The 22497-nt window shown below is 35.4% G+C and overlaps 1 protein-coding gene and 1 pseudogene across 3 annotated transcripts; both read left to right on the top strand.

Annotated features, from left to right (window-relative positions):
* Positions 1–1954: 1954 nt before the first annotated feature.
* On the top strand, positions 1955–17006 carry LOC133796986 (dnaJ homolog subfamily C GRV2). 3 transcript variants are annotated; one of them, XM_062234711.1, is made up of 22 exons: positions 1955–2930; positions 3549–3782; positions 4024–4111; positions 4206–4414; positions 5134–5235; positions 5316–5378; positions 5527–7758; positions 8266–8628; positions 9174–9314; positions 9507–9899; positions 10036–10527; positions 10808–11031; positions 11139–11483; positions 11695–11989; positions 12760–13215; positions 13297–13639; positions 13721–14064; positions 14143–14607; positions 15416–15540; positions 15741–15864; positions 15985–16053; positions 16436–17006. In XM_062234711.1, the coding sequence occupies exons 1-22, from the start codon at positions 2508–2510 to the stop codon at positions 16646–16648; spliced, it is 7743 nt and encodes a 2580-aa protein (XP_062090695.1). In that variant the 5' UTR covers positions 1955–2507; the 3' UTR covers positions 16649–17006. The 3 variants fall into 3 exon arrangements, with proteins under 3 accessions (XP_062090695.1, XP_062090696.1, XP_062090697.1); XM_062234712.1 differs by lacking the exons at positions 1955–2930; positions 3549–3782 and having other exon boundaries at positions 5124–5235; XM_062234713.1 differs by lacking the exons at positions 1955–2930; positions 3549–3782; positions 4024–4111; positions 4206–4414 and having other exon boundaries at positions 5143–5235; positions 5316–5382.
* LOC133795324 (non-specific lipid transfer protein GPI-anchored 14-like) lies at positions 16820–18945 on the top strand (annotated as a pseudogene).
* Positions 18946–22497: the final 3552 nt, after the last annotated feature.

Raw genomic sequence — 22497 nt, 5'->3', positions numbered from 1 at the left:
ACATCTAAATAAAAAAAAAGGCGGGCGTCGAAAGAAAAGGAACCAGCCCAGCCTCTTCAAGAAAGCTTTGCAGAGAATATTTGTTTTTAATTGATATCCTAACACTTTAAAAATAACTTTTCATTAAAATAAATATCTTTATGTAATAGTTATCTAAAAAAATAAATAAATAAGCCAATACTTTGACTTATTTTATACTTTTAGAGCAAAAGTGAAATCTTAGTGCAACAGGATCAACAATGTATCGCTATTGATATAATTTAATATCAGATTCTACATATTTTAATTTAAAATATAATAAGTAAGACTCAATATTTAATTGCACCAATTAATATATGGTGGTATTGGGCACCATGGGTGCCCTATAGCAATGCTCTTTAGAAATTGACAAATCTTCAGTTGACTAATTTTTCTGTCATATACAAATAAAATGTAAGGCTTAAAGAAATAAAACATTAGATTTTAAGTGGTTCAAGCTATTAATTAGCCCTAGTTACGAGCCAATTTTATTAAAGATGAAGAACTTTAAAACTCAAGTTCTTTTAGAGTTTAGGCAATGTCTTTGCATACATTGAAAGTTGTAATCCTGTTACAAATGATACCCTAACTTTATTTATAGACGACTAAGGGAACTAAGCTCATTAATGGGAGTTGATCACAATAATTTTCCAATAATAGGATTAGTCATATATAAATGAAGATTTAGTTCCCATTAGATTTTTGGCAGCCCAATATGAGAATGTCAAAACCAATGATTTATTGGGAAATGTGTTTTCTAGTACTTGTCATAATGGTAGTTGCACATTTTTCCATGTTAGACGGCACCGTAAGATATCTCATTTGCTGCTTGTACGAAATTGACAACATGATCTCTACAACACTTAAGGTGTTAGACAGGTGCCTGTGGTCCCAAGTTTCTTTCTAATGGACACTTGGCAAGGATGTTCTCATTCTCCCAAGTAAGTGTTACCGAGACTTTCGTAAGCTGATCACGGCTCGAATAGCCCTAAAAGACCCCTCCTAAGTTATCGGGAGATGACTCTCATCGATAACCAACCATGCATGTTCTCAAGTAGAGATGGAAATGACCTTCGTAGATTAGGTCCTAGCTTCCGATGATGGCTAAACAACATGATCCATTTAGGCCATGTTGCCGTACTCGGAAAACACAGAAAACATATTCATTTATAATTGAAATACATATTTAAATAAATATGTGAGAGAGTAAATTTATATAAATATGATGTAGCTCATGTTGTGAACATTACTACTAATACTGTTGGGTGCATGAATTCCCTGATTATATCCGACTCCAAATTGTGTCATACGTCCTTTATCAATGATATATTATAGCACTCTTTTTTACTCTCTTGAGTTTTTTACTATTGGATTTTTCATATATTTCTTTCATTTTTTAAAATATAAATATCTTATTTGTCAAAATTTAAATGGTAAAACAGAGAAATTATATTTAATTTAAAGACTTGTGATTTTTATTCCTTATTTTCACCCTCATCTCTTACTTTTTTTTCTTGACATTAATTATCTAAACGGCTCAGGGGTTGATTACTCATCGACACAACTTAAAATAAAGAATATCTTTGTGACTAATTCATATTAGAGATAGATTGTACCATATCTATAAAATAGCAATCTTTCCCATATCACAAAATTTCTTTACAAATCTTAAGCAAGTAGTGTCTTACTAAATGATGAGATATGTTTATGTGAAGTTCGTGAACCATCCAATTTCATTTAAAAAAATAATAACTAAGACAGATTCATTATTTATATAATAAAATAATAAATTTGTCATAATAAGAGGGGAGACCCAGGTGGTGCGTAGTGCACACTAGTACAGACACCAAAGCCCATGATTTTGCATCTTCAGACAAAATGTGAGCTCAGCTACAAACAAATATAGTATTATTAAGCCCAGCCCAAAGGCCAACTGTAACACTTCTCCTTCTTTCTTTCGAAGAGCGTTTTGATCTCAGACACTTACACCAGCGAAGCTTAGCGTACCTATTCTTCTCCATTTTCATCTCCAACCTGTCCTAATTTTTTTGGGGTCAAATCTCAAAACATATTCATTTCTATTTTTTTTATACAATATAATTCCGTGAAATTTGTGTTTTTTTTTTTTGGAGATCTTCCTTTTCACATCATCAGAATCGGAATCCAAATCTGTAGAATTTTGAATCGATTCGATTCGATTCCATTCTCAATTTGTTCTCTGATGTTTGAATTAGGTTTAGCTATAACTTGATCGATCGAGTTTCGAAGTTGCGCGAAATCGATAATAACCGTAAGAACTGGGGGCGAATCAGTCTCGGTCTCACCGTACCCCGGCGGCGGCCCCATCGGCTCAAGCCGGCGTGGGACTCTGGTTCTTTCTCCGACCTAACAATGCGCCTCGTGCTCATACCCTCCATTACCTTCCTCACGTAGAATCCGTGACCCGTCACGTCCCTGATCACCACCGCGGAGCACCTCCATCAACCTCCATGGACAACTCTGGTCCTTCTCCCAATTCTGCTTCTGCTGCTCCTATGGAGGAGCTGGAGTACCTGGCTAGATACTTGGTCGTTAAGCACTCCTGGAGAGGCCGATACAAGCGAATTCTCTGCATATCGAATGTTACCATTATCACCTTGGACCCTTCTACGCTGGCGGTCACCAATTCCTATGATGTCGGAAAAGATTACGAGGCCGCCACGCCCATAATCGGACGCGACGACAGCTCCAATGAGTTCAATTTGAGTGTTCGAACAGATGGACGTGGGAAATTCAAGGGTATCAAGTTCTCGTCGAGGTACCGGGCGAGTATATTGACGGAGTTGCATATAATTAGGTGGAATAGGTTGGCCGCCGTTGCTGAGTTCCCGGTTCTTCATCTGCGGCGAAGGAACTCAGAGTGGGTCCCCTTCGTAAGTGATTTCGACCAATGTCCTGTTACTGTTTGTGCATAGTGATAGGTCATTGTAATGAATTGATTGATTGAGAAAGATAATCTTCTTGACTGGGTGCTCTATTACACTATTTTAATTAGTGTCTTGAAACTTATTATTGTTGATTTTTATTTTTTGTTATTTTCTGGAATTTTTTGGTTTTCCTCCCATTCACACCATTATACGTTTTAATTGGGGCTGGTTAGAATGCATTGGTTTAGGCTGTTAGCTTGAGCATTATTGTAATTCAGGCTCATGAAGTTACTGTATGCATCCTTTGAGTAAGCTAGCTCAAATGGTTTTGTGGGTGAGTGCATATGAGTGGCACGGGGTTCAAGTTTTTTGTATCTTATCAGGAAAAAAAAATAAGTTGCTGTATGCATGCATTGATTCCTCGTATTTTATACGACCTGGGAATTAAGCCAAGGTTGCTTCTAAACTATACTAATTGTACTTACTAATATTTTTGGGTGTTTACCTTTCCTCCATATTGCTGCGTTACCTGTTCTAGAATTCTATGTCACTAGCTGGAGCGTTAGGCTTATATGTCCATTGGATGACTGAATTTATTCAATCTAATATCTGTCATTTGTGCAGAAAATGAAAGTTACTCATGTTGGGGTCGAACTTGTTGACTTAAAAACTGGAGACCTTCGCTGGTGCTTGGATTTCAGAGACATGGATTCTCCTGCCATCACTGTTCTTTCCGATGCATATGGAAATAGAAATAGTGAGCATGGTGGTTTTGTTCTTTGCCCTTTATATGGAAGAAAATCTAAAGCCTTCAAAGCAGCTTCTGGGACCACAAATTCTGCTATTATTGCAAGTCTGGTATGGCTGATACACCTGCTTTTTATTTGGTATTTTAGTTATGTTATTATTGCTAAGTTTGCTATGGCCAATATATTTAAATGTTTAAGTCAACGTGTGAAAATGATTTTTAATCTTGAGTTGGCATTTGCAATAAGGTAACTTTTTATTTCACATGATTACTGTTGGCAGAACATTTTCTCAGCTGGTTGTTTGAGTAGGCTTATTGGACTAATACTGACATAGAACATGTTTTATGCAGACAAAAACAGCAAAATCCATGGTTGGTCTGTCAATATCTGTGGACACTACTCAATCTTTAACAGCAGCGGAGTATATAAAGCGAAGGGGTAATTTTTTTTGGATTTTTTTGCTCTGTTTATCTACATTCTTCTTCCTTTGTATTCCACTAATATATGCCTTTTTGCTTAATGGTGAATGCAGCTAAGGAGGCAGTTGGAGCAGAAGAAACCCCATATGGGGGCTGGTCTGTGACAAGGTTGAGGTCTGCTGCTCATGGTACTTTAAATGTTTCTGGATTGAGCTTAGGTGTTGGCCCAAAAGGTGGTCTTGGTGAGCATGGTGATGCTGTATCACGTCAACTTATTCTTACAAAACTTTCGCTTGTCGAAAGGCGTCCAGAGAACTATGAAGTAAGCTGAGGACTTTATTTAAGCTTATATTATATGCTTTTAGGTTTGAACACACTTTTTTTCTTTCTTAAAGCATTTAGCATAGCTTGGGTCTATTTAAGGTGGACTTTTATGGTTAAGTTTTAGATTCATAGATTTGAAGTAGAAAATGAGCATCGTTCACAAGTTAAAAATGGTGGATAAGTTTTTTGTATTGAAATGTTTTTATGGCTGTGGTTATCATACAATAACCACTGAGAATTATTAGTGTCTACTCTTGTCACACAAGTTTCCTACTAGTGTATGCACGGTACATTATTGATTGTATACATAATTGTTTGTGTGTGTAGAGATGTATATATGCTGCTTACCGAAGGTCAAACATACGTAATAGATGTATGATCTGGAAATTTTTCTTGTTCATTACCAATTTTCTCGTTAACATCAGTTGGTCCTCTGTCGTCTTTTAATTTTATGTTTGCCAAATAATTTATATATATATATATATATATTCATATATATTTTAAGCACAAACTGTGTGATTTATAAATTTTTTTCGCCTATGACTATTTTGACTGAATAAAATAACATATTTTCCTTTTTTGTGGTGGCTATCAACTTATGAGGGGGGAATGCAAATGGTTCAATAGATTTATCAACATATAATGTTATTGAAAATGATGTTGTGTATACTTGTCTAGTTATATCAAATGTTGAAAATTGTCACTAGATGTGTGCAGGCTGTTATAGTTCGACCTTTATCTACAGTAAGTTCCCTTGTCCGATTTGCTGAGGAGCCCCAAATGTTTGCTATTGAGTTCAGTGATGGATGCCCCATCCATGTAAGCATTTATTAATTTTATTTTGCAACTGCTGATTTTTGGGGTGTAAAGTTTCTGATATCCATGACATTTATTTATAGGTTTATGCAAGCACGTCACGTGATAGCTTGCTTGCAGCAGTTTTGGATGTGTTGCAAACAGAAGTAGGTAGATGTGTTCTCTCTTGGATATTGATGGGTTTTACCTTCAAAATTAATGTTGCTTAGAATTCTAAATACCTGGCATGGATATTTTCTTTAATAACTTTCCTATTATTTTAGTGGTATGGTTGACCTTGGTGAATTTGTGCAGGGGCAATGTGCAGTGCCAGTTTTACCAAGATTGACAATGCCTGGTCATCGTGTTGATCCACCTTGTGGTAGAGTTTTTTTACAATTTGGAAAGCAGAGCCTTGGTGCTGACATGGAGGGTGCAAACATGCATTTGAAATACCTAGCAGCAGCTGCAAAAGATGCAGTTTCTGAAAGTGGTTCTATTCCTGGATCAAGAGCTAAACTATGGCGAAGAATTAGGGAGTTTAATGCATGTGTGCCATATACGGGTGTTCCTCCAAATATTGAAGTTCCTGAGGTGACATTGATGGCCTTGATAACGATGCTCCCGTCTACACCAAATCTTCCTCCTGAATCCCCTCCATTGCCTCCGCCTTCACCTAAAGCTGCTGCAACAGTCATGGGCTTCATTGCATGTTTACGTAGATTACTAGCTTCAAAGAGTGCAGCTTCACATGTAATGTCTTTTCCTGCTGCTGTTGGAAGAATAATGGGTTTACTTCGAAATGGTTCCGAGGGTGTAGCTGCTGAAGCTGCTGGGCTTGTTGCAGTACTTATTGGTGGTGGTCCAGGGGATACAATTACAAATTTGCTAACGGACTCAAAAGGGGAGCAACATGCCACAATCATGCACACAAAGTCAGTGTTATTTGCTCAGCAAGGCTATGTTATCATTCTTGTGAACAGATTAAAGCCAATGTCTGTATCTCCTTTACTATCAATGGCAATTGTTGAAGTTCTCGAGGCAATGATATGTGACCCTCATGGTGAAACTACTCAATACCCGGTGTTTGTTGAATTGCTACGCCAAGTAGCTGGTTTAAAGCGTCGCTTGTTTGCACTGTTTGGACATCCGGCTGAAAGTGTCAGAGAAACTGTAGCTGTGGTTATGCGTACAATTGCAGAAGAAGATGCAATTGCGGCAGAGTCGATGCGTGATGCTGCATTGCGTGATGGCGCTTTGCTACGACATTTATTGCATGCATTCTTTCTCCCTGCTGGTGAGCGGCGTGAGGTTAGCCGACAGCTTGTCGCTCTTTGGGCAGATTCCTATGAACCTGCTTTGGAACTATTGTCTAGAGTGCTTCCTCCTGGGCTTGTTGCTTACCTGCATACGCGTTCTGATGGAATCCCATCAGAAGAAGGTTCTCAGGATGGATCTTTGACGAGTAGAAGACAGAGGCGTCTACTCCAACAAAGGAAAGGTCGTGTAGGTAGAGGAATAACATCTCAAGAGCATTCATTATCTTCTGCGAACAATTATGAAGTTGGTGACCCAGCAAAGCAGACGAGCACTTCTGCTTTTAAAGGTTCAGATTACTATCAAAAATCGGCTACAGATCCTAGTTTTGGTCAGTCGTCAACCATCCAACCTTCTGTTGCTCAAACTAGTGAAAATCCAAGTGGTGAAATGCCCTCTACAGGGGTTTTACAAAATGAACATTCAGCTGGTGTTCCGTCTATGAATACACATGATACTTCTGAAGTAAATGGTTCAGTTTCAACTGATTCTGATGCCAATATTGTCGGTTTTCAGAATACAGGCCTCCCAGCTCCTGCTCAGGTTGTTGTAGAGAATACTCCAGTGGGTTCTGGCAGGCTACTGTGTAATTGGCCTGAATTTTGGAGAGCTTTTAGCCTTGACCATAATCGTGCAGATTTGATCTGGAATGAGCGTACGCGGCAAGAATTGAGGGAGGCTCTACAGGCTGAGGTTCATAAATTAGATGTTGAGAAGGAACGCACAGAAGATATTGTTCCTCGAGGTGCTACATTAGAGAATAATCCTGGGCAAGAAAGTGTGGCCCAAATATCTTGGAACTACCCTGAATTTTCTGTTAGCTATCCTAGTTTGTCCAAAGAGGTTTGTGTTGGCCAATATTATCTGCGTTTGCTACTTGAGAGTGGCAGTGGTGGCAGGGCTCAGGATTTTCCTTTACGAGATCCAGTTGTTTTCTTTAGAGCACTCTATCATAGATTTTTATGTGATGCGGATATAGGACTTACAGTTGATGGTGCTGTTCCTGATGAACTGGGTGCATCTGATGATTGGTGTGATATGGGAAGATTAGATGGCTTTGGAGGAGGAGGGGGGTCCTCTGTTAGAGAACTTTGTGCAAGGGCAATGGCAATTGTATATGAACAACACTACAAATTAATTGGTCCTTTTGAGGGCTCTGCTCATATTACAGTTCTACTGGATCGGACAGATGATAGAGCTTTGAGGCACCGCCTTCTTCTTCTCTTGAAGGTAAACCTAGGTTCTTTTTTTTTTATTCTTCTCTTCGAATCAGAATTGCTCTAGATGAAGCATGCTGGTTTTTGTTTTGCAAAAACTTCAAGAGTACTTTTATTGACTTCTGCATATTGAATATTAGCTAGCTACAACATCTGAGATTGTACTTATTCTATTTAGATTAGATCTAGCCATTTTTCTCAATTTATTCGTTTTTCTATGTTTGATGGCTTGTTCCATTATTGCTGTATTAACAACAGTGCAGTCATTGCAAAATTTTTGTGTAATTGAACTTGAATGAGATTTGAACACTTGGTGTCCAATAAAACTTAGTTTGGGAACTGTTTTAGAGAATGGCCAATTTCCATACATGGTTTTTTGAATCTTTATTGCAAAGTTTATATATAATCCAGGGTCAGTCAAAATCACATCTACAGACTTAGCAGGTATTTGCAGAATCTAAATTTGTATATGCTGTTTACTCATTGATGATAATTAATCTTCGTATTACTGCTAGTGCAGGCTTTAATGAAGGTTTTATCAAATGTCGAGGTTTGTGTTCTGGTTGGAGGGTGCGTATTAGCTGTTGATCTGCTGACAGTGGCTCATGAAGCTTCAGAAAGGACTGCTATTCCTTTGCAATCAAATCTGATTGCTGCTACTGCATTCATGGAACCACTAAAGGAATGGAAGTTTGTTGACAAGGATGGAGCAGAAGTTGGACCTGTAGAGAAGGATGCAATAAGAAGATTTTGGTCGAAGAGGGACATTGATTGGACAACACGATGCTGGGCTTCAGGGATGGTAGACTGGAAGAGATTGAGGGATATTCGTGAACTACGCTGGGCATTAGCTGCTCGAGTTCCTGTTCTCACTCCAACTCAGGTATCGTCATTTGAAACTTGGGAAATAATGCTCACGCCCTCAAACTTGTTGCTGTTATCTATTGTAAAATTTCTTAGATACATGTTTTGGACTGCAGTTTTTTTTTTTTTAATGATTGTTAGTTCATTCAATTTATAAGCCTGGTGGGTCATAAGTTAATGATTTGTTGTTCAGGTGGTACTTTTAGATAAGTAATTTTGAACTGCTTGTTTTCCCCCATAGAATATGTACTTATATATATTGTTTACCTTTGAAACAAAAAAAAAATAGTATATATGCTTTTTGTATGTGCGTACAATTATGTCTGATTATTTGTTGTGCTGCAATCCCAAAGAGCAGTTGGTTTTAGAGCCTCTTTGTATAATGTTGGTTTTTAATTCTCACCTCTTAATTTAAATACCTCGATGAGCTGTATGTGCCTGCACTTTTCAATGTTGATCCACAGATCCACAGAACCACAACCATTCTTTACACTTATTATTATTTTATTTTTTTGCTAGTTATACTTTTTGATGATGTATATAACATATTGATTTTAAATTCAGGTGGGGGAGTCAGCATTGTCGATATTACATAGCATGGTATCTGCTCATTCGGATTTAGATGATGCAGGAGAGATAGTTACCCCAACTCCTAGAGTAAAACGAATGTTGTCAAGTCCACGTTGCCTTCCACATATTGCACAGGTGACTTATATAGTAGAATTCATGCTCAAATATTATTCAGTTTTATTTATCTGATACTATATCCAAGTTCAGAAGTGTCAAAAGGAATACATGGTATTAAATGTGTGGGAATGTTGTGTTCTTTCCTTTATAGTGAAGACATGATATGTGATAGACCTTACTTTCTTAACCTTGATGTCAAAATAATTTCAGGCTATGCTTTCTGGTGAACCAAGCATTGTGGAAGGTGCTGCTTCTTTGTTGAAGGCTGTTGTTACTAGAAATCCCAAGGCAATGATTCGCCTCTACAGCACAGGTGCATTTTACTTTGCCTTGGCCTATCCTGGATCTAATCTCCTTTCAATTGCCCAACTCTTCTCTGTAACTCATGTCCATCAAGCATTTCACGGTGGTGAGGAAGCTGCAGTGTCATCTTCATTGCCGCTGGCAAAGCGTAGTGTTTTGGGGGGCCTTCTTCCTGCATCCTTGTTGTATGTATTGGAGCGAAGTGGTCCAGCTGCATTTGCTGCTGCTATGATTTCTGATTCTGATACTCCAGAGATTATATGGACTTACAAAATGCGAGCAGAAAATCTGATTCGTCAGGTACTTAAGCAGTTTTGATGCTGCTAATACTCAAGCCCTTTAAGTCTTCATTTTTTTTGCATTTAAGCCTAAACTAAAGCTCTACAAATTAATTTTCATTGGAATTATACTTATGAATTTCTTTTCTTTCTCACAGGTCTTGCAGCATCTTGGTGATTTTCCCCAGAAATTGTCACAGCACTGCCATACTCTGTACGAATATGCTCCAATGCCACCGGTAACTTACCCAGAGCTACGAGATGAAATGTGGTGTCACCGATATTACCTGCGGAACTTATGTGATGAGATTCGATTTCCCAACTGGCCTATTGTTGAGCATGTGGAGTTTTTGCAATCATTACTGGTAATGTGGCGAGAAGAGTTGACAAGAAGGCCTATGGATCTCTCTGAAGAAGAAGCATGCAGAATCTTAGAAATATCCTTAGAAGATGTATCTAATAGTGATGGCAATAAGAAGCACTCTTTAGAGATTGGCGATGAGTTGTCTATATCAAAGCAGATTGAAAACATTGATGAAGAGAAACTTAAGCGACAATATAGAAAACTTGCTATGAAGTATCATCCTGACAAAAACCCCGAAGGAAGGGAAAAGTTTCTTGCTGTACAGAAAGCTTATGAGCGTCTGCAGGTAAACAATGGTCTGATGGGAAGGTGTATGTATTTTTATATATATTTGTGTGTCAGTGTGTGTGCGTGTGATTACAAAATGCAGAACTTTGGCGAAGTGGTATGTGTACACTTATTTTATGACTCAGGGCATTGGTCCCCACGTGAAAAACAGTCCCAGAAATAGTAAAGATTAACTATGAGCTGCAAAAATTGACTTCCATATGTGTCGTATATCTGTTGTCAAGTTATGGTTTCATATTATTTTAAGTTGGCTAACAAATTAAATATGGTTGTTATAGGCCACTATGCAAGGCTTGCAAGGTCCTCAGCCTTGGCGGTTATTGCTATTGTTGAAAGGGCAGTGTATCCTGTACAGAAGATATGGAAGTGTACTTGAGCCTTTTAAATATGCTGGTTATCCAATGTTGCTCAATGCAGTTACTGTAGATAAAGATGACAGCAATTTCCTTGCCTCAGATAGAGCGCCTCTCCTTGTGGCAGCATCAGAGCTTATTTGGCTGACGTAAAATCCTCATATCTGCTTTTTTACTTGTTCATGTTTAATTTGTTCTGTGTTAGTTTAGCCTGATGCAATGAACTCTATTTTTATGTGATTTTTACATTTTTTAGGTGTGCATCTTCTTTGTTAAATGGTGAAGAACTTGTGAGAGATGGTGGAATTCAACTTATTGCGACTCTTCTTTCCCGTTGCATGTGTGTAGTTCAGCCAACTACTCCTGCAAGTGAACCATCAGCCATTATTGTTACTAATGTGATGAGGACGTTTTCTGTGTTGAGTAAGTTTGAGAGTGCCAGGGCTGATATGCTTGAATATTCTGGACTGGTTGATGACATCGTGCACTGTACTGAACTTGAGCTTGTACCTGCGGCAGTTGATGCTGCACTCCAGACTATAGCCCATGTTTCTGTGTCTCCTGAATTGCAGGATGCCTTAATAAAGTCTGGCGTGTTATGGTAAATGGCTTATTTTCTTAATTTTTTACATTACTACATGGTTTCTCCAATATTAGCTCCAGTGGATGGCTGTAGTTTAGACTAGGTTTCTCATTGTCATTTAATTATTTGTCGAGAATTCTTTAATTAGCTACTTTTGTATCCACAACTCATTCAAGCATCTGCATTGTTGAATTGACTTCTCATTTAACTTCAAACTTGGTTTCTTTAGGTACCTTTTACCTTTGCTGCTTCAATATGACTCGACAGCAGATGAATCAGATACAATAGAGTCACATGGCGTCGGTGCTAGTGTACAAATTGCAAAAAATCTGCATGCTGTACGTGCATCCCAGGCCTTATCACGACTGAGTGGTTTGTCTGCTGACGAGAATTTAACACCATATAATCAGGCTGTAGTTGATGCCCTAAGAGCTATGCTCACCCCTAAACTTGCCAGCATGTTGAAAGATCGAGTACACAAAGATCTTTTGTCCAGATTAAATTCCAACCTGGAGTCTCCTGAGGTAAAACTCTGCCCCTCCCTCAAGAAAAATGTTTCTATGTTGGTTGTGGGTAAACTGTATAGATGCTTTTGCTTTTTGCTTTTTTTTAGAAACAGTTTGTATTGGATAGAGGAGGGAAAAAAAATCTAGCCTTACAACAGATGATAAGATATCATCTTCTGCAATGGAAAAAGGTAAGGAGGGAAAAAAAAATCTAGCCTTACAACAGATGATAAGATATCATCTTCTGCAATGGAAAAAGGTAAGGGATCAATTTAGATAACAACCAAAGGTGGCATTGAAGCCGAGGCATGGGGGGATTGTTGGAGCTGGCTGAGAAAGTCTTGAACTTTTGAAATGCGTGAAACTTTGGATAAAAGGAAATTTTAATGGCTTTGTTCCAGCTGTGGTGGAATTGAAGAGAAGCTTTAACAACATTCTTCTAGGTGTTTCTATATTGGCAATAACTGTACTAATCAAGAAGCTTCACAGCAAGGGTTCTCCATCTCCAACATGCTTTTGAATGTTCTTGAATAATAGAGCATTCATCCCCCTGCTTTGAGGACAAAATTCTAGACGAACTTGATTTACAAAATTCTTGAATACTAGGTGCTAGGAGCTTCTATTAATGAAGTTTGATTTACATGTTAGATTTATGGTTGATTAATGATGTGCATAGAATGATATAGCATGTACTTCATTATTAATTTAATCATTTATGTATGTTTTTTCAAAACAATTTGGCTGATGTAAACATTGATTGAAGTTTTCAATTTTTAATGTGCTTTCAGATTATCTGGAACTCTTCAACCAGGGCAGAACTATTAAAATTTGTGGATCAGCAGCGGGCAACTCAGGGTCCTGATGGTTCATATGATCTGAAAGATTCACATGTTTTCGTGTACAAGGCACTATCGAAAGAACTTTATGTTGGCAATGTTTACTTAAGAGTCTACAATGATCAGCCAGATTTTGAGATCAGTGAACCGGAGATATTCTGTGTTGCCCTGGTTGATTTTATCTCATATCTATTGAGCAATCAGTGTGCTACAGATTCTGATATTCAGGACAGTCCAGATCTCGTGGGCTCATCCCTTGAGACATCAGAACATTCCAATAATATTGCTGGTGGATCAGGTAATGACCAACAACCTGATAATTTGGCACCTGTACCTGTTGGAGAATTGGCAGAAAAAAAGGAGTTTGAACTGGTTAAGAACCTGAAATTTGCACTGACCTCTCTTCAGGTATGTTGCTTACTTGTATAATTAATCCGTTCGATGTACCATTTAATTTGTTATTAATTCTTTTGTCTTTTTCATTTGTAGAACCTACTCACAAGCAATCCAAATTTGGCATCAATATTTTCTACGAAAGACAAGCTATTACCTCTTTTTGAATGCTTTTCTGTGACGGCAACTGAAAGTAACATTCCTCAGCTTTGTCTGAGTGTGTTGTCACTCTTGACAAAGCATGCATCCTGCTTGGAGGCCATGGTGGCAGATGGATCTAGTCTTCTTCTATTGTTACAAATGCTACACTCTTCACCAAGTTGTCGTGAAGGTGCTCTTCATGTTCTTTATGCATTAGCAAGCACTGCTGAACTTGCTTGGGCAGCGGCCAAGCATGGTGGAGTAGTCTACATTCTTGAACTTCTATTGCCTTTGCAAGGTAAGAATTTTCGTTTTCATTACTTTCGATGAAGTGTTTTTTTTTTAAAAGAATGGTTCTTCTGATGCTGTACTTGTGCAGAAGAAATTCCCTTGCAGCAAAGAGCTGCTGCAGCTTCTTTGTTAGGGAAGCTTGTAGGACAGCCAATGCATGGGCCTAGGGTTGCTATAACACTAGCAAGGTTTCTTCCTGATGGTTTGGTGTCAATTATTCGGGATGGTCCTGGTGAGGCAGTGGTAGCTTCCCTTGAGCAGACTACAGAAACACCAGAACTTGTATGGACACCAGCAATGGCTGCTTCTTTATCTGCACAAATTTCAACTATGGCATCAGATTTATACCGGGAACAGATGAAAGGCCGTGTCATTGATTGGGATGTGCCTGAGCAGGCATCTGGGCAACAAGAAATGAGAGATGAACCACAGGTAATGACTATTGATTTTATTTTTAAGCTTTTAAGGTGTCTTCTCTGTTCATTTATTCTGATTTCCAAGTTCATGCAGGTTGGTGGAATCTATGTTAGGCTATTCTTGAAAGATCCTAAATTTCCTCTCAGAAATCCAAAGAGATTCTTGGAAGGACTATTGGATCAATATTTATCTTCCATTGCTGCCAGCCATTATAACACACAAGCTGTTGATCCAGAACTTCCATTGCTTTTATCTGCTGCTTTGGTTTCATTATTGCGAGTGCATCCTGCACTGGCGGATCACGTTGGATATCTTGGATATGTGCCCAAGCTTGTGGCAGCTGTGGCTTATGAGGGGAGACGGGAAACAATGTCATCAGGTGAGGCAAACAATGGCAATTTTGCAGACAAAACAGATGAACCTGAAGATGGATCAACACAACCTGTACAAACACCACAAGAACGTGTACGCCTTAGTTGTTTACGTGTCTTACATCAACTTGCAGCTAGCACCACATGTGCTGAAGCTATGGCTGCAACTAGTGTAGGAACACCTCAGGTATGTTGCTTGTATTATCTTCTAAGTTGGTGTCTGTTGGATTTGATTAGCACTGCTTTACATATTATATTATAGGTATTATACCGCTTTACTCTTACGTGGTTTGCTTCAAAATCGAAATTCCGTCCCTGTATTTGAGTTAATACTAAAACATCTGTGTCCTACAGATCATTATAAAGTTATCCCTTAAAGCTCGATTTTGACCAAAATACCTTCTAACTATTTAAATTAGAACCAAGACTCCTCCCTAATTTTTTAAATTACTTTTGACCAAAATCAAGAGTTAAGGAATAATTTTATGCCGATTTATAAAACACTTGGTAATACTAAAAACACAAGTGTAATCAAGTAAAATTAAGCAAACCACGTAGGAGTAAACTAGATATTTTCCTTATTTTGTATTATGGATGTTTACAAGTGTACATTATATATGTAAGGTGCTCAAAATTTCATTTTTTTAGGTCTAATTTAATTAGGATATTCATGAAATGGTGGCATTGTTAAGTATCTGATGATGCAAAATTTTATATTATTTTGGTCGACTTTTTTTATTCTTCTAATTGTTATTTATTTAAATATTATTATAAATGCACCTTAGGTTAACAATTCAGCATATCAGGGTAGCATTAGACCGCACTGATTATTAAATGGAACTTCTTTTCTGCGTAAATAATATGTGATAATAAATTGTTGATTCTGATTATAGGAAACAAAGAAAATAGACTTTAGACTGAGAATTCATTGTAGATATTAATATGTATGCTGTTATTTAATATCCTAATCCTCTTATTTTCCTTATTTGATTCAGGTTGTGCCTCTTCTCATGAAAGCCATAGGATGGCATGGTGGAAGCATACTTGCTCTTGAGACTCTTAAACGTGTAGTGGTTGCTGGAAATCGAGCTAGGGATGCACTTGTTGCACAGGGACTAAAGTGAGTAACATTTATTATGTTATGTGTTCATGCGCCTACACTAGTGCACTCGGCTTAGAAGAGAGAGAGAGAGAGAGAGAGAGAGAGAGAGATCCAACACCCTAAAGAGGAAAATGCTGATTTAAAAAAAAAATCATTCTATTTATAATTTGAAACAGTAATGTTCTATGCATAATAATTATATGTGGGTATCAATGTAGGGTTGGTCTTGTGGAAGTACTTCTTGGCCTTCTCGATTGGAGGGCTGGAGGTAGGAATGGTCTCTGCTCTCAGATGAAGTGGAATGAATCTGAGGCATCCATTGGCAGAGTGCTGGCTATTGAGGTTAGACTTAAAATAGCACTTAGAAGTGTTACCTTGCTTTCTTTATATGGTGTTGCGGCAATGCTTGTTATGAGAATTTTCAGTTTTTCTGCATAATTACTTACCATAAACTGAATTCAGGTATTGCATGCATTCGCAACGGAGGGAGCCCATTGTACTAAAGTGCGTGATATATTAAATGCCTCTGATGTAAGTCCTAAAACTAGCCTACTTCTTTCTGCCTATTTTCATATTTTGTTGCAAGAGTGCTACTACTTTTTGATACCTTCAATAACAGTTCTTTTCATTAAAAATATTTTCTACTCGAAGAAATAAAAGTTATTTAATAATCATATAATTTTTTTCTATTTTAGGCTGTACTGCTACTAAAATTTGGAGAATAATTTTCTTTTATTTATTTCCTGTTATTGACCTAAAAAGATGACTTCTTTCTACATGGAAATCTTTCACAATTCCCATATCAAACACATTCCTTAATCTAGTGGGACTTTTCTTTCATGTATATCTATATATATATATATATATTTTTCATTTTGCAACACATCATAATAGTTACTTTTTCATTTGAAAGGTTTGGAGTGCTTATAAAGACCAGAAACACGATCTCTTCCTCCCTTCAAGTGCTCAGTCTGCCGCAGCTGGTGTAGCTGGGCTAATTGAGAACTCATCATCAAGACTCACTTATGCCCTTCCAGCTCCACCATCACAAGCACAGCCTACTTCATCGAAACCTCCTGCTTCGTCAACATCTGACTCCAATGGAAAACAAGATCAGCTTTCATAGTGCATGGAATGTAGATAGGAGTCATTACTGAAGCTGCATACTAATCTGTATAGAACAATGTACAGTTTTATCCCAATTTTTTTTTTTTTTGCCGGTCTGCTCATAAAGAGTAGATTATTACAAGGGAAAACAAAAAAACATGGAAGAGAGTCATTCGTTTTACATGTAAAGATGACTTTCGCATTGTAAATTGAGTCAGCTCTTGCCAATTTGCGTTGTGTAAGCGAGGTGATTTTGTGTGACGATTTCTGTAAGGCATGTGCCATGTAGTAGCCAGCCAAACCAGCACAAAGATTAGGGAGCATGATTGATTACAAGCTGTTATTTCAATTGAATGAAGTGTTTCATTTATTTTTTCTTTTTCCTCTTGGTCTTGGATCATTCATACACAACCGTTTAAATGTTAGCAGTCAAATTAACCATTAGTATGCTGTCAAATTTATACAGGCTATCACACTAGAGGTTCTTGCCACAGAGCTAATGCCTCTGGCAAAAAAAAAAATCTTAGGTTGGGATGTCATCGGGAGTCGTAAAATTAAGAGCATTGAATTCCTGTCGTTTTTGGGGAACATGAAGTCCCATTTCTCAATGTATTTTCGATCCTGTCATTAATGTTGTCTCAATTGAATCAGAACGACAAGAGCGGGATCCTTATAAATAAATACCCAATTTAACTAACTCTTGTACAAACCCAGAAACAAAGGAAGAAGCAAGCAAGCAAAGAGAGAGTGAGAGTCCCCCCAAGTGCCTAATAGAGTAATCCACCAAAATCACCGAAGAGGAAAAGACCAAGAAAAATTGCCTGGTATCTTGACTTGCATTCCCTTCGTCAGCGGCACGGCTAAAAGCCAACGCCAGAGTGTTGCCAAGACACCAGGAAAGTAAAAGAAATGAAGCCTAAGTTGATGATGAAATAGAATGGAATGAAAATTAGTCATTTCATTCCTTTATTTGGTTGTATTTTACAGTATTTGAATGTTATTCTAATATAATGATTTTTTCCGAATTTTGTTGGAATGGCTATTCCATTTGAAAATAGGTGAAAAGACGATTCCAGCTCGAGCTTATTAAGTTTAAATATTCATATTAAGTTTTATTTCATCAATATCTATTCATTTTCCCATTTACATTCTCATTCCAACTCAAGTTTAAATATTCATATTAAGTTTTATTCAATCAATTCCTATTCATTTTCCCGTTAAATCGAGCCTAAATATTTATATTAAGTTTTATTCCATCAGTTCCTATTCATTTTCCCATTTACATTCTCATTCCTCCATCTGCATTCAACATTGATGCCAAAATCTGAGTGCCCCAGTAATCTTTCATTTTAATACTGCTACCCGTTTCACTTTAAGGGAATTAGTATGCTAGAAAGAAAATCTACCCAAAAAGAAGTTCCATGCATAATTCTCCCTAGTGTTTCAATATCTGTTAACACAAAATTGAAGAAAGTATTGAAATGAAAGCTTTTGTTTTTTGTTTTTATTACCACACGTGAGAAGATACGAATTTCATCTAGACTTGTTTTTGAGAGCCATATACTATCTGGGAGAAACTTTGTAGTTTGAACTATTGTTGTTTGTTTATGACATGTACTGTATTTCAGAAATATTAAATCTCCCACCAAATTCTCCGGATGCTAAGATCTTTAAAGGTGGAGAATCAGATTCCCCCACATCCTCAACCAGTGGGTCCCCAAAAACATCAGTTTCTACCTCAGCTGGATCAACATCTTCTTCTTCTACTTCATTTGGGTCAGAGTCAAAGTCAACCCCAAGTAGCAACAATGGAGCAAAATCCAAGCTAACTATGACCAAAACTTTTTATGTGGTGGTTATGGTATCGGCAGCGTGGATTTCCATTTGATGATGGTTTCTAAGAAAGACTGGTGATCTGGTTTGTACCAAATTATTACTCTTTAGGATTCCATTCAAACCAATAATAGACGGGAGAGATTTGTCTTTAATTTGCTATCTTCTCAAAGTTAAGTCAGTCTTATATGAAAGCTAATAAAAATAATATAAACATGTGCAATATTTATTAACACTTTACTGAGTGTTGCTGTTGCGTAATATCTCAACTGACTAAACGAGAGATTTAACACTGAAGCAATAAAACATAAAGTAACAAGGAACACAAGGAATTACACAGGTTCAGCTCAATAAATTAATCCTACATAATCCAGATTGAGCATTGCCACAATCTCCATTAATGAATTCAAACATATTACAATCACCATAATTGAGAATCTTTCATCTACTTCTCACAAAGAGAAATGATCACACTTGATTTCACTCACTTTCCCAAACTCTAACTACACCCAAGCCCTCAATTTTTAACTCGTAGAATTGAAGAGCTTGTTACAAATGTGAATTGGGTTGGCTGTATATTTACAGAGGTTAATTTCTTATGAATCTGTTATCGCGTGTTGTGGCAAACAAAAAGTATGTTGAAACTCCGAAGAATTAGTTTCTACACTGAGAACTTGGAATCTTTATAATAATTGTAAGGAACTTCTTAATAAAATCATTATTTACAACGTTATTTATCTCAACTGAGCAGAATTTTTTTTTTTGGTACAAATACTATTAGCTAGTTAACAATGCATCTACATAAAGAAAAAAAAAGTCCTCAATTTTTTTTTAAAAAGATAACCAACAATTAAAATTAGACACAGACGAGGCAACATACTTGAGAGCAATAACTTAAAGAGTAACTGTAATTTTAGGGGATGCATGCATTAGCAACAAAAAATTTAGACGAACTTTTTCAAGATTTCTTTTAACTCATTCACAAAAGCAATAATATCCTCTAATTTAAATAAGCGAGCTTCACACCAAAAAAGACAAACTAATGCCTGTTTGATGAAAGAAAAAAGTAAATTTTCAATAATTTTATATAATTGGCTTATTTTGTGATACATCACAGATCATACCTTTGATATTACTTTGTAACGTAATTATACTCATGACCCTTTTAAGGTAAGCTGTTAACTTTCCTAAATTGTTTCTCAAAACAAAATCAATGACAGGAACAAATTTGATATTAGCTTTAAACTTGAGTTCCTGTTATGTTCGACCTTATTCACTTCTCAATATGTTTAACTAAAAGTAAACTCAAGGACTGAGGTCGAATATAGTTGCAAATTTTTTTTGCATTTAAAAACCCATATAAAACATAAACCTCTTCTGTACACAATGACAATATTAAAGAACAACTTTTCAAAGTCAACATGTTCTATGTAATTTTCTTTTTGAAAATTCAACTTTCCATTATTCTAAGAAACTTCATGAAATTTTGTAAAATCTAAAAAATAAAGTGTAGTGCCCAAGAATGGAATGAGTATTTTACAAGTTAAAAATTGTAATACATGCACCTAATTTCAAGAGTTATACGTGATTAAAATATAGTTACATTTTAGTTGGTGCAAAAAAAAAAATGCTAAAATGCATTTTTTTAATATATTATCTTAATATTTGACTCAAGAATCCTATATCTAATTGCTGAATTTTTCAAATCAAATATATATAACAGACTAGTAAAATTCATTTCATATTATTTTAAAAATATATTAGGGTTTTGGAGTAAAATAGAGTTATTTAGTTTATTAATTTAAATTTGTTCTCAAATAATTTTAGTTTAATTCAGATAATTTTAATTAGTTTTATTTAGTTTTGAATAAATGTTAATTTTCATATTTTTTTAGATTAATTTTTATAATTTTTGGATTATTTTTAATTAGTTTCGCATTAAATAATTAATTTACCTTAATTATGTGTAGTTTTGATGAAAGTTAAATTGATTTAAAATGTAACTTTTATTGCAAGAGTTTCTAGATTGCTACATCAATATTTCAAAATTTCGAGCAAAGTATGTATTGAAAGACCAATGTAGAAAATAATGCTAGCTGGTTGTTTAATGAATTTTTCTTGATTTAATTTATGAATTTTGGAAAAAAAAAAAACAATGCTAACTAGGATATCGTGGTCCCAAAAGATAAAAGAGGAGGTAAAATGTGGAAGAGAGAAAAGAGGAAGTTTCCTTTTTATTTTTAGAGGAAAAAGATGGAGAGAGACCCAAGAGATGAGGAAAAATAAAAGAAGGAAGAAAATGAAGCAAAATTGCAAGGAAAAGGAAGGAGCACAAAGAAGGACAAGAAGAGAAGAAGACTTGAGATACTAATTTGGCTTGCTTTTCTATACTCTTTTCTCTTAGCATTTTAACTTTTTTTTTGTATTTTTTAGATTGTAGTTATGCATTAATGATTGATGAACTTTGATTTGTGACTTTTGAAGCTTTGTTAAGGATGTTAAATGCAATTTGATGTTTTGTTCTTTATTACTTGTTATTGGTTGATCACCGATTGTGAGTAATTGTATTAATTTTATACTACGGTCTTAGAATTTATAAACACAAGATTTGAATGGTGCAAGATATTACTCTTTTTAAATAGTAACTTGCAATGATATAGACATATATTGTTATAATTTGTATAATTTAATAAAATTGATACTTAAAAATGTATTCTTGAAGTTAAATTTTTATATATTTAGTTCAATTAAAAAATTAAAATCATAATGATTTCAATGGAAGCCTATAATTTTTTTTTTTTTGAATTCTTAGTAAAAGCACAGTTTGCCATAGCATACATGCAACATTGTCACAAGATTGCATATTAAGATTTAAAAAATAAAATACAATATGATATAAACTATATACGATGAGAAGTAACTAGACATATAAGTAATTTATGTGCAGATCTAATGGTGGATAATTATTTGAATTTATTTATTTTTAATTTTTTTTCAAACAACAATTGAAAGTTATTTCAAAATGTAGGTTTTTATATTTGTTTTTGAAAATTGTAATAATAAAAAAAAATTATAAAAACATGCCTATGTACTTTTTCTAACAAATTTACAGTAAAAACAACACATACTACTATGCATGTGCCTAAACTTATACATAGTAATCTAGACTAAAAAAACAAATTCTGAAATAAAGTTTTCCCATCATAAGTTAAGTTATACATTTTTTTATAACAAAAAAATTAAAAATCAACCCAATACAATACCTTTACTTTTATATTAATAAGTTATTTAAACAAAATAATTTAAAGTAATGTTACATCAAAATAGTATCGTAGTCACCTACATTTATTTTTTAGCAAAAAAAGATAATATTAACGTCAAATTCTTTTCATTTTGATAGACATGGCATTGGTACGTAACGTCATGTATTTTTTTTTCTTCTTTCTTTCTAATAATGTGACTTGATCTTTCAATCCCTTAACATGTCAACATTTTAATTTTTTTCTTTCAAAAAGAAAAAAAAAAATTCAATGTTGGGAAAAAAAATTGTAAACTAAAACACTCAAGGTTGTTTTTTTTTCTTTTCAAATTGTGCTTTATCCACTCAAGGAGGGTTTGACTAGTTTTTAGTTTTTGTTTTGGAAAGGTTGATTAATATTTATAAAAAAATATTATTTTAAGAAAAACTTTAAGAATATAAAAATTAATAAATATATTTATAAAATAAAATATTGTGAGAGTTTATAATAAGTAAAAAGAGAAAGTAAGGTGAAAATAAAATAACGAAAAAATAAGGAGAGAAAGTAGAAAAAAATTATTAAAAAAAACCAGAAGAAGATAGAAAGTACAGACAAAGAAAATGGAGAAAAATTAAAAGAAAGTAATGCAAGGGGGTATGATAATAGAGAATTTGATAAGATATAAAAATAAATATTTATATATTTTTGGATCCTGTATTTTTTCCGATTACCTGTTTGGATCATGTATTTTAAAAAATTCATTTTTGAACCTTATATTTTGTAAAATAGTTCAAAT

The sequence above is a fragment of the Humulus lupulus genome, chromosome 8 (assembly GCF_963169125.1).
Source record: "Humulus lupulus chromosome 8, drHumLupu1.1, whole genome shotgun sequence".
Taxonomy (NCBI): Eukaryota; Viridiplantae; Streptophyta; class Magnoliopsida; order Rosales; family Cannabaceae; genus Humulus; species Humulus lupulus.
The sequence above is the reverse complement of the archived record's forward strand: the minus strand, read 5'-3'. Positions and strand labels throughout refer to the sequence as shown.

What these genes read in the sequence shown, in the direction of transcription:
- LOC133796986 (XM_062234711.1), top strand. Translation starts at nt 2,508, where the DNA reads ATGGACAACTCTGGTCCTTCTCCCAATTCTGCTTCTGCTGCTCCTATG. An exon ending in CAGAAAATCTGATTCGTCAG is followed by an intron (nt 9,900 to 10,035) that starts GTACTTAAGCAG and finishes TCTTTCTCACAG; the next exon opens with GTCTTGCAGCATCTTGGTGA. An exon ending in GCAGAGTGCTGGCTATTGAG is followed by an intron (nt 15,865 to 15,984) that starts GTTAGACTTAAA and finishes AACTGAATTCAG; the next exon opens with GTATTGCATGCATTCGCAAC.